The 12,983-nt window shown below is 42.7% G+C and overlaps 1 protein-coding gene across 1 annotated transcript in view; it reads right to left on the minus strand.

The window, feature by feature from the left end:
* The window catches only part of SLC28A3 (solute carrier family 28 member 3), a 93,310-nt gene that overhangs the window by 47,775 nt on the left and 32,552 nt on the right, over window positions 1-12,983 (minus strand). Inside the window, exons 4-5 of the mRNA XM_006022301.3 lie at window positions 9,391-9,473; window positions 2,659-2,750 (exon numbers count right to left, since the gene is read on the minus strand). Coding sequence (XP_006022363.1) covers window positions 2,659-2,750; window positions 9,391-9,473 — 175 coding nt within the window. The remainder of the gene's footprint in view (window positions 1-2,658; window positions 2,751-9,390; window positions 9,474-12,983) is intronic.

A 12,983-nucleotide genomic window follows, 5' to 3' on the forward strand; every position in this document is an offset into this window, starting at 1 on the left:
TGGAGAGGCAGACACAACTTATCGGTTGCAAAAACTTTGCTCACGCCGCTTGCAATCACGACGCAAGTGGTCCGGTTGTCTGAACAACCACACGAGTTGTTCCAGCTGGCGGGGCCCAAGCCAGTTAATCCATCCGCAGTTCGAAGCCGGTGGGGAAAGGGGTACGTCTGGGGTTGTGCTCGGCGACGGGAAGAAAGATCGATAGGTGATCAGTCTATCGATCGGCAGCCGCAAGTCAGATAACTTCAGAGGCACTCTGCAGCGTGCTCAAAGCTCTTCGACTTGGGCGGAAGTCGCGCGGAATTTTAAACGGCTAGCGAGCCAATTACTAGCCGCCACGTGTGAATAATTTAGCACTGGCCAATAGCGGGGCACAAATTTACATTCGAATAGCAGGAACTCTTTGCACCGTGCATTTCTGTGCTGCAAAGAAGAAATGCATCCTGCAAAGGAAACTGCAAATTGGCGGGAACTCTCTCCTGCACGCGGGTTCTCAATTGCAGCAGAACACTCTGCCGTGCAAAGGAGCTCTCATGTGGCCAGGAAATTCCATAGTGCCAAGGCACCAAAATCACTGGGTCGTGACACACTGGGTCGTGACACAGTGCAGGGGCTGCCTGCCAGCTAGCCTTGCAGTGAATCACCCTCGTGCCCCAGCCAGCCTCTCTGAAGCACGCTGACCCTGGTTGGAGCAATTCTGGGCTGGCTGGCTGACTTACTGGGTCCTCTGCCAGCCAGGGCTGGCTGCTCTGACCTGACTCAATATGTTGTGGCCCAGGTGCATGTATAAATGGTGTGCCCAGGAACTTCCCGGAAGCAATAATTTATTTATTTATTTATTATGATTTAATACTCATAATTTATTGCTGCATATTAATGGCATGTGTAAATGTGCCCAGTTAGGCTAAGTACAGACAGTCAAAAAGCCTGAGGCTGAATCAATTCAGTCTTTGCAGGTTAGTTTAAGCTGCATAGACTGAATCGATAAGCAAGTGAACAGACATTCATTTTTGATTCTGGAAATGCAGCCACATGCCTGTAGTGGCCCAGGCCAGAAGCTGTGGGGCACTAGAGCACATCTTTCTGGTTGGCTGGAGCAGACAGCTTGGGCCAAGGCTAGCCTGCCCACCCTGTGAAGTAGGGTTTGCAGGAGAGGTACAAAGCATCCTGCAATGCTGGTGGACTGTGAGTTAACTTAAATCTGAATGGGATGTGGGACAGAAGTTCAATAAACTGATTTAACCTAAATCAGTTAAGTCTGATACTACATCCATCCAGATTTATCTTAAACTGGTTTCAGCCATTTTGAAAGTGGCTTATGTGCACTGAATTTCTGTTGTGTTAGATTTGAACCAATTTCCAATCCCTTATACCGATTCGTGTGTAATTTCTGTCCCTAGCCTTCAGGTGTAAATGAAGAAAATATTACCCATATTAAACAAAGTTTTTATTATAACAATCTAAATAAAATTGGCATTTACTGAGTTCCATGGTATGTGGGGCCTAACATGTATTTTTGGCTATATAAAATGGACTGTATGTCGGAGGCGGGCAGGTTTTTTTTCATTCCAGGGGTGAAACAATACACATGTCTATAGAACAACTTTTAGTTTGTGAAAGAGTGATTTAAGAACAATGGGGCTTATTCTATCTCCCCAACATGGAGGAAAGGGGGTGGTTTGCTTTAGCAGAATTAAGCAAAAGCATAGAGGGAACTGTTTCTATAAATCAGGCTATGAACCAAGGGCTTTATTCAAAACCCACGAAATTGGTGGGAATATACATCATCTTCAATGAGCTTCAGGACAGACCCTTCCAACTACAGCTAAGTAAAATGATTTGGTACATGGCAATTTCTTTGATAATGTGTAAGAGCCAATAGTACACTCATTACTCAATAATTACATGCTTTTGCAAGCCTATAAAATAAACGGTAGTTTCTCCCTTCCTTTTGTAAGGCAAGTTGTGACATGTGGGATTAATATATTAAATGCCAATATGTTCTTGGAAGCCTCTCCCTTGCTTGACTCAGGGTACATATACATTGCTGAGAATCAGGGTAAATTACCTGCATGTAGCTCCATATCGCCAGGTACATTGCTTCCCATTCCCAAGCTAGCTCACTACAGCAAGCACAGATATCTCTATAGCTCACTGCCAGTTGCAGTGTAACAAATCCCTGAGTCTGTGTTCTCACTAAGGTAGGAGGTTATCCAAAGGAAACTCAGATAAGGACAAAAATGGAATAACCCAATTTACTAAAAAAACAGAAACGGGATAAAGAAGAGTGTTGAATGAAGTCTCCATACAGAATGGAATAACGAGATTTTGTGGCATCACCTAATATTTTGTGAATTAAATATTCTGCAGTCAGATCTGAATGGCTTAGACAGATTTTTAACAGGTCAAGGTGTTTTCATTTCTAGATAACTTGCCTGAGGGTTACAATTTTTACTAAAAAATAAGAAGTCTTTTCGCAGACCTCAGTGTTGCCTGTCACTGAATGGATGTGGAGGCTAACCTATTCTTTTTATTCCCAATGTCCAGGTCTAAGACGAAGTATTTCAGTATAAGGATGGTTTGTATAAGTTTGTACTACTGTCTAAAGCAAAACAGAGAAATGCTTCAGTTATTTCCCAAGGTTAAAATATACTTTACCTGTTATTAAAATTCCATAGATCACATATCGAATTGTGGTTTTATGTTTCTTGCAAAAACCACAGACTTCATCATATTTATGTTCTAAACACCTAGAAGAATAGAAAAAGCAAACAGTACAAAGAAATAAATTCCAAAGCAAAAAGTACAAGGCAAAAATAAGAGTAATTCATACAGGATTAGGGTTTTCAGTTGTAGCCATGTTGGTTTAAGGACATAGGCAGGCAAGGTTCTTTGAGTAGATGCAACAACTTTTATTAGACCAAATGAGTAGTTGGGAAAAAGTTATTTGCAAGCTTTCGGGCACAACACCCTTCTTCAGGCATAGGGATTCTCTGCTTTTCTGAGATCTCTAAGGAATGAAAGAAGCTAAAAGTGTGACAGGAGGTCAGTTAGAATGTAAATAGGTGGAAATTAGGAAACTGTTTTCCTAATTTCCTACCCTTTGTTTGTAGCATGAACTGAACTAATGTAGCTGATGTTAACATAGAGTGTAATAGTAGTGAAATGTAACCATGTTAGTCTTGTCCTGTAAGCAACTTGAAAACTTCATTTTGTATCCTTCTGCTTGACATAAGTGAATGAACTTTGCATAGCCTTTATGTATGAGTGTGTGTAAAAGGGTGAATGGTGAGAGAATGGCATAGAGATGGGAGAAGAAGATTTAACTGTTTATGTAAGCAACAAGGCACCAGATGTGTAAATTACAAGCCAGTAACTAACTAACAAACGGCTGAAGAATCCCTTTGAAGCTCAAGGGCACAAAGAGCAACCGCAAAAACTGAAGCTGGGTATGGAAAAATCTCAAAGCACTGAAACAAAGGATGCCAATCCCTATAAAAAGAACACTTTGAAAATGACAAGTTGGGTGAGTCTCTTTCTCTACTGTTGTTTCATCGGAGCACAGATGCAACTGTTCACCCTGCTCCAGCTGTTATCTTCAAATCTGCTATCTCCAAATCATCATCATCTAGTAAATAAGCCCAGGTTGGCCACCTTGGGCTGATATTGAGCAACTATTGCTGGTAACTATATCTGGTGTGTGCGTGAATGGAATGGTTGTTTTGTATATGTGTATGCCTGTGTGTAATGATGTTTATGATGATTTGTGTGTGTTTGTACAAATGGTGTGTCCGCACCTCTGTCTAACTCATGTGATCAATAAACACGGCACTTTGCCTTATCCCCCTTTATAAAGTCTCGCTCGTGATTTGAGCAATTGGCAATTTGAGTAACATGTTTTCCTAATTTCCATCTATTTACATTCTCACTGACCTCCTGTCACAGTTTTAGCTTCTTTCATCCTTTGGAGATCTGAGAACAGCTGAGACTCCCTGTGCCTGAAGAAGGGTGCTTGTGCCCGAAGGCTTGCAAAGAACTTTTTTCCAACTACTCAGCTAGTCTAATAAAAAATATCATATGGGATTATACATTGCCAACTTCATTAATGTTGATGATTTGACACGCAGAATGAAAATAGATTTGGCAGACATTTAAAAGACTAATGCTTTGAAAGCTGAATGTGCAGACTCAGACACACAAAGTACACTGTATTCAGAATTGCAACTGCACATGGAAAAACAACAATAGAATTTATTATAAACAAGTTAGGCTCTTAACAAAATATTAGCATACCAGTATACCAATACAAAATACCAGGAACTACTAGTGTGTGAACATCTGTAGTAATTGCAGTGCAGTCAGGAGTAGAGTTCATAGCTGTGCAAAGACATGGGCATACAAAAAACCCTCTGAAATATTTTGGAAATGTGGTCCTTTGGAAATTCTGCATGTGCTATATCATGGGCGAATACAGGATTTTGTTAAGAGAGGGGTGGGAGCAGTGATCAGCATTGCAGGGGTGGCTGCATCGCCTGCTCTCAGCTTTCACCACTCGCACCAAGACAGGCAGACCACTCTGGAGAAGCCAGGGACTTTTAAAAAGTAAGAATCTCCCTACCTCCCCCCTTTCCCCTTGTGCTCAGTGGCATGTCTCCTCCTTTGTCTCTCATTCTGTGCCTTCCCAATGGAGACAGTGGGCACAGTGGCAGCAGTGGTAAAGGTTGGGGGGAGAGGAGATGGGAAGGGACGTGCTGCTGAGCACAGAGGGGAAAGGAGGTATGGGAATTCATATCTGATCTGGGGACTTTAAAACAAACAAACAAAAAAAGAGCCCCTGGCTATTGTTCTCGTAGTCTGGTCTGAAAGGGGTGTGTGACTGTGCCACTGCACCCCCTATTCATCCACCCCTGTGCTTTACATTTATTAAAATATTGATGAAGTAGAAGCTAAAGTTATCCATCATATACAAATACTGTAAATTTACTCTCCCTAGGTGTTAAATGACCTGTATTAGATCTCTGTTTAACTCAGTGGTGAGTGCCCTAGGATTTTATAGTCATGTGCTGAGATTTAAGAGACATAACAAACAAAGGGAAGGAAATCAACCCAGATTTTAGGAAATGAGCCAAGCTTTGTGCAAGTGTGGAAAGTTCCTGACAACCTGTAGAGTATAAAGGCAAAGATATATTTAGGGATGATAATTATCCCAGCTGCATCTCATCGGGTAAACAGATGCAGCTGGAGTCAGCTATGCAGTAAAATTCTGCCTGAATAACCTTCTTATGCTGTCGTAAACCATAGTTAAAGGAATAGGAAATGGCACATACCCCTAAAATGTGAGAAATATTTACTTAATTTAAATTAACACTCAAACAGAAGAAGTTTGCTCAACGAGTCAAACAATTACAATGCTTTGATAAACCTTGTTTGTTTTTGATATGTCAGTTTTTGTTACAGGAATTCCTGTTGCTTTTAAACTACAGCTCATTTTTACTTGCTAGGATGTTAAGTTACATATGCAACCTCCTGAAGGAGATTAGATAGAAGAAAAAGGAAGGAAAGGAAAAAGGAAAGAAAAATACATAAATAAGCTATAATGACTTTATCAATTTTTAATTGTTGGTGAATGGAGTACAAATTACTAGCTATTACCTACAGTAATGTATTTTTATAGTGATCTGGTAATGGACAAATCTATTTTACAACTTAGCAATGAACAGTTAAGGCAAAGTATGGCCATAAAGGATTCAGTAGTGTTTCTCAGGTCATTTATGTAGTGGACTACAAGCTACGATCCTGTTATATTACTGGGTATATTTAAGGTATTTCCTATAATTCTGGAAATCAATCTTACTTTTGATTTCAACTCTTTGAGAACTTAACAGTGAAATCCAATCAGGGCCAGATGAATGCATAAGCAAACTGGGCATATGCCTGGGGCCCTACGTGAAGAAGGGGCTCACGTAAAGAGAAGCTCACACTGTCACTACCACCCACTACCTCTCGCTGCTGCTGCTCTGTCCAGCCATGCGCCACCACCCCCCTAGCTCCCCATCCATCCGTGCACCATCTCCCCCCACCCCTCCCCGCTCTGCATCTGGCTGCCAGGAGTACACTTATTAAACAAGGCTGAAAACCTCTGGCATATGAGGTTCTTATTCATTAACTCTCAATGATTCCTTATCAAATCACTTCAGTTTATCAGTAAATATAAACATATACCATCTTCTGAATGTTAACCTTGCAAGCTTTATCTTAAACTTATATATGGGCTTCACAAATTAGTTGGGTCAGGAGGAGATGTGTTGAGTAAGAACTCATCAATTTAACTAGGCACATTTAAAGTAGAGCCCTAAGGTAGCTATATACCTAGCTGCACAAATTATTACTTTGACTTGAATTTAGCAATTCAAAAGCATTCATAAATGTCTGAGTGTATCAATGGATTTTGCTGCTGTTGTAAGGTTTGTGACTTAGGAGCATTAGGATGTTGGCAAATCAAATTATATTATTTGAAAAAATAAGGATACATCTGAATGATCTTTTTGATGATGAGGAAATGGGGAAAACAGGTCAAACCTTGGGTCAGACATCAAGAGCTAGTTCATAAATAACTATCCTGCAGACACACTACTGCTCCCAGTATATGCCAGTGTCTGACAGTCTACTTCAACCCTCTGCACAGCTACATCAAAAGCGAGCTTCAGAGTCATTCAAGTGGAACAAAGTGCTCCTCAAATTACTGTTTAAAAAGAAGCTTAAGTTGTACTGAGTAGTGATATTGTGATGCTGATGGAAGAACAAAAGGACCTGGAGAAGAATGAAACATTGTGGAATAAGCCTTAGCTATTTCTGAATCCTTAGTGGTGTTATAAATAAACCAGAATTAATAACTTCCTATCATGTGGGCTTCATCTTTGCCTTAACCCATCCCTACATGCAGACCTGCCTGTAACAGATTTCTTTTTAAAGTTCAAACTTGAAGGGCTCAGTTATAAAAGTCTATCAAAATAAGTGTACTGTGGTATACAATGTTTACACGTGCAATTTACCATAATGCATACAAGTGGAACACTTGTAACTGCAAATGGTTATTGTGACATTCAAATGTCTGATTTGCACTCACAGTTACAGTAATCTCCACTTCATGTTTATAAGATGGCCCTGAAAATTTAAAACAGGAAATTGTTTCATAAAAATGAGCAATACTGTTATACAAATAACAAATCTTCAAAGAGCAGAGAAGAGACTAGGTAAGAATGGCTCCTGTGACTGATACATGAGAGTAGATCTTTAAGATAATTATTTTACATGCTGCGAGGCATAAATATTAAGACTAGCAGTTGAAGAGAAATCTTTTAATATTATGACTTCTAGCACTGCAGGGATCCTGACTGAATATGGAGCAGTTTATCTAAGTTAAGCATGAGCAATTCTTAATTTTATTTTGTGTGTGTATGTGTGTGTGTGTACATTTATGAACACTTTATAAAACCAAATTCTTCACTTGTGCATGTAAACTGGGCATTTTTACATGTACATGGTCAGTTAGAGTAGCCCAGTTTGACTGAGACTACAGGGTACAGACAGAAGTGCAGCTCCCCGCTGTAACTGAAAACACTTTGCAGGAAGCGTCCCGAGTTACAACGATCCCTCAAACCAAAGAGTAGTGCACTGTTGGTTCCAGGGGGAAGAGGAATCTAGCTGCTGGCTGTCAGCTGACGCTATTTTCAGAAGGAGAGACAGAAAGGGAGCAGAGGGAGCTCATTCTAGGGCAGTGCATCCCCAACGTTTCCTCAGCATGGCCCCATTTATGACCCCATTCCCAACTCACAGCCCCCCACTCCCCAGGTGCCCAACCCACAGCCCTCTGACCCTGCTGGTGCCCTCATTCCCAATCCGCAGCCCCATATTCCCCAGGTGCCCCAGGGCCATGGTGTGCAGCCCCCTGTCCCCCACCTCAGCAGTGCCTGAGTCCCGGCTGCCTCTCACAGGAAGCAGCAGCTGCTGAGGCCAGAGCACAGAGCCCATCTCTCTGCCCTGTCCCTTCCCCCAAGGGTGGCACGGCCAGAGCAGAGCCCATGGTAGGGGTGGAGGATGAGGGCTGCCTGTTGTGGGTTTGGGGCTTCCCACCTGGCTAACCTTCCCCAGGTCTCTGCAGCCCAGTGGGAGGGACCTGGCACAGGAGAGAGCACCGTGCCATGACCCCATCCATTGATGTTGTGACCCCATTTGGTGTCGCGACTCACAGTTTGGGAACCGCTGTTCTAGGGGTTCCCCCAGGCAGTGCTGGAGGGTGGGATGGGTGAATTTGAGTCCCCCCACCTTGGTGGGAGGTGTCTCTAATACACCTGCCCCACCCTCCAGCTGGGGCTGAAAAAACCCCAGACTGAACTCCCTCTGCTCCCTTTCCTCCCTCCCAGTCTTAAAACAGCTTGGAGCCTGGCAGGCAGGGCAGACACAAGTTACAGAAGATGCTCTTTTTTGAAACATCTTCACCTGAAACATTTTGAAACATTTTCATCCGATTGGCCATTTTTTAAGTGATCTGCAGCCATGCACTTGTGTTTGGTCATGGCTAGAGACTGCTTTCTATGGCCAGATTGGGCAAATACTGTAATTTCTGTCTGCACCCTAATTGTTTATATCTGGCTATTTGACAGCTGAAGTGCTCCAACCTACTGAACTGTGGAACAGGAAGGCGGTATTTCAAAACGGAATGGTGAAAAGACACCTTCTCTGTGCTACACAGTAAATCAGCACGAAAATCAGTGGAAAGAGTACAGCAAAGCACAGAAGACTTTAAATATAAAGACTTCTCTCACCTCACCAGGAACATGTTAATTCAGAATTCAGTATCCTATCTCAGCTGAAGGTTCAGCATTTAAAAAAAGTCAAATGTCCTTTTCATATAGTCACTAGCACCTATGACTATATGAGATTTCAGGGGCATCTTATAAATCAGAATGGTTGTGTTTTACACCCACTTTTCTCTCATTTTGTAGTAGCATAAATGAATATTCCAGGTGCAGGGCAACAACTCCTTATAGAAGCCTGTCATAAGTACTTCTTTATGATAGAGATACTGTGAGATCAAATAGGCAACTGAAAATCTAGTTAGAGTAATAATAAAAAGAAAAGGTTTCTCTAATTTGCAAGGTTTCCTCATTACGTTCACAAGCACAGTTCCCTGATCATACACGTCAGCTGCAAGGTATAATAATTTTAAATGCAACATATTTTTGCAATACACAAATTACTAGGAGATCTGTGGAACTGTTTAACTTAGTGAGATGGCAGCAGAATTTTGGGCTGTCACGCAGTAGGCTGAAACCCTGGCAACTTTTTGCTCAGAGTGGGTGGAAAACTTGCTCATCCAAAAGAAATTACCCTTTTAAGCGTGGCTTCTCATCTTCGATTGAGTCACTTTTGTTTCTATGCTGATCATTCTCAATATCGATGTATGCGTCCTCCTGGAAAACAGATGTATAAAAACAGAAAATTTATTTGGAGTCATGTTCCAAAGAGAAAATCTTCTTAAAGACAGATGGTTGCACAAAGCAGAAATTGCGTTTAATGGGTAGCTGAATCAAAACCAGCATGTGGTCTCAATGGGAACTCTCAAGAGCAACATCTCATTCCATGTACCCTGTTCAAGTCTCTCTCTCTCCCTTTCACTTTGCATATACAGCTCCTGCTCTGCTGTCTGGTACTAACACTGTTATTAACATCAGGCAAACCCAGTAGTTATATTGCGTAGCTGTCAAGGGATAAGCATTTTGAATTATGAACCTTCCCAAAGTCCACCACATTAAGAAAAATAGGAGGTAAAGAAAAGTTTTAGTCTGTCCCCCTCCGCGTCATTAGAAACTGAAAAAAGTCAAATGCAAAATCATCTTGCATAGATGATTAAAAGTGAATATTATAGGCATGGCAGATAGCACTGCCTATTGTTAAGACTGCCTGACACTTCTCACTATAAAACCTCATTTTTACTTGGTTCATAACTTTGCCGAACTTTAAGTAATTAGGCTGAGATTTTCCATTTGGTGCATGCCCGAGACTGGTTTTTATTGGAAATTTCAGCCAAGCAGTTAAGCCGGAAGACAATCTTAGGGAAAATAGGTTGTTTTGTTCTTGCTAAAAAATTCTGGTGACTGTTTCTTTGAAAAGCTCAAGTCTTTCTGTTTTGGACCAGGGACTTGAAATTTGGCAGGAAAATGGCTTTTATGTCAGGAATGCACCTTGTGCCAACTCTTTAGTAATCTACCCCAAACCTTTGACAATTTGCACTTCACATATGCTCAGTAGAGACTTCTAAGATTTTAGCTGCTATACTGCCTGAGGATTCAATCTTACCGAGCATACTCGCTCGTCCCATAATTTTTATACTGATCAAACCCACAGAAAGAGAGACTACATACTCCATTTGCTCATAGCACCTACATGTAAGCAGATGGTGCATGGAACATCTCCACGGGCACTTGTACATGTGATGGGGGTTTAGTCCTTGCGGCTGTATTATGCCCCCTAAATTGAAATGGTGGGTTTTTAATTGAAACCCACCATTTCAATTTAGGGGTTTCTATCACTGTGAGGGGCCTGATCCTTTTTAAATTATTTTTTCAGTGGAGCCTGCCTGTGGCTGTGGGGTGAGCTGCTGGCAGGCCAAGCAGCCCCTGAGCTGCAGGGGGCACCAATTCTTCCCTCTGGCAGTGGTGTGCCCCGGGGCTGCCCGGGTGGGCTGCTAGTGTGTGGGGTGTTTCCCCAGCTCGGAGGCAGCACTTGGCCCTATCCAACTCTTCTCTGATCCTGAGCTGGGGCAGCACCCAGCCTGCTAGCATGGGTGGCCCCAGGGGGCACTGCCACCACAGAGGGAAGGACTAGGGCCCCGCAGCTCAGAGGCTGCTTGGCCCACCAGCATCTCACCCCCCAGCTGTGGGAGATGTGGGCAGGCTCTGCTAGAAAGAAAAAAAAAAAGGATTGGGCCCCTCACCACTTCTGCCTTCAGCAGATGCCTGCTGAAGGCAGAAGCAGTGAGGGATTCATCCTTTTTTTCTGCAGAACCTACCCATCCCTTCTGCAGCCAGGAGGTAAGCAAATAGCTGCAATGCACTGTTGCAAACTAAACTACATCAGGATGAAGTTTAATTTGCAATGATGCAAACTCATTGAAAACCCCCAAAACTCCTGCCCGTGTACAGTGTGATACCATTAAGCCACACGAAGTGTTATTTTCAGCACATGTACATGGTAATGGCATCACATGTACAAGTGCCCCACAGAGTGATGGTAGGGATGCTTCACCTTAGAGCTCTGGATTCAGCAGCAGGACCTTCCCTGTAATGGATGCTATCAACTTCTGGAACATACACCCCTTCTGCCCTTTGCTTTTCTGAGGGACCCTCCTTCTGGTGCCCAGGCAGCATGGATGAGAGAGTCAACTGATTTGAACGCAGGACAGACAAAAGCTGAAGCAGAAGGAAGAGACTGGTACAAGGAGTTGGGTGACATTGGAAATGAAAGTATGTTGACAAACTTTGAGTGTGAGCTGGAAAGGGAATGCTGGAATGACTAAACAAGTGACCTTGTGAGCCAAGCAGGAAGGAAGTCAAGTAGACTAAGGCAGGAAGTTGCTAAAGGAAGCATGAGGGAGGGATGGAGAAACTGGAGCCAGTTTGCTCTGGGAGAAAGGCTAGTACCAGATGAAAAGCAGTGGTAGGGGAGTGGGGGAATAAGGGAGATACTCTTACTGGATGAGCAAAGCAATTGGGGCATAGGAAGCAAAGGAAGGAGAGATGGAGCTGGTGTACAGGGGAAACTGGGAGGCAGGGGTGAGAGAGAGAGAGAGAGAGACAGGCAGAGAAAGGCTGACAAACAAACTTGGGAGAGACAAGAATGGAATTAAATGAAGAGCTCAGGAAAGTTAGACTGGGACTGAGAGCCAGTGGGAGGGGGGCTAGGAGAGAGAAAGACTGCACAAAGTACTAGCTAGGAGGTGGAAACTGAAGTTGGATAAGCAAGGAAGGGAGATTAGCAGGGGTTTTTGGGGCAGATTAGTACTCAGACAGCAAGCCCAAAGAAGGAAACTACTACTGGCTAGACAAGGAGACTGGGGTAGTCAGGCAAACCCAGAAGTTACATCATATAACTATCGAGGGATCAGATTTTGATCCCCTTTCCAGACACCACTAAATTAAAAAAAAGGGAGATAAAGAAATAGTTTCAGTCTCTTCCCTCAGTGTCATTCAGTTTAAGATAGATCACAAGATTCAAATCCTGTTGCTGACCAAATGAGGTCAGGATGATGCCACAAAATAAGATTTCTGGCATTTTTCAGAATTTTTTTAACATAGGAAACCACATACTAGGTTACAGTCAGGATATTCCAGAATAAAGTTTGCCTATGCACTCCTAATTTGTCCTTCTCATGTCTATGCATCACAATATAATCTTTGAGTCATCATATAGTATTTTTCTACTGGATTTCTCTCTCATTTTGTTCACAAAATCAATGTGTTCTGGGCACAAATTAGGACTGTGAAATAAGGGAAGCTACTGTCTGCATGACTCCGGTCTCATTTGTTGCAGAAACAGGAGAGTGTGCAGTGAATGCAGCAGGCGATTACGGGAAGAGAAAGGACAGTCCCATGGCTAAGACAGAATGGCTTTCTAGAGAAGTGGATTCTACATCTGCTTCCATCACAATTCCTGTGTGATTTGGTTAAATCATAGGTAGTCACTAATTCTCACTTTCTGAATGCCTGATAGGGCTGTGCGAAGCTTCGGTCGCCAATTCAATGTGGGGGAGATTCGGCCTGATTCGGCAGCCGAATCTCTGAATCCAAATCAAATTGGGAGACCCATTAAAAAGTCCAAATCAAATCTGAAGGCTCCAAATCAATTTGGAAAAGATTCAGAGAGATTCAGATCGGCTGGAGAAAGGCAGGCACAAATGGGCAGCTGCAGGTTCTCCCATGGCT

This window comes from Alligator sinensis, unplaced genomic scaffold, assembly GCF_000455745.1.
Source record: "Alligator sinensis unplaced genomic scaffold, ASM45574v1 scaffold226_1, whole genome shotgun sequence".
In the NCBI taxonomy this organism is placed as follows: Eukaryota; Metazoa; Chordata; order Crocodylia; family Alligatoridae; genus Alligator; species Alligator sinensis.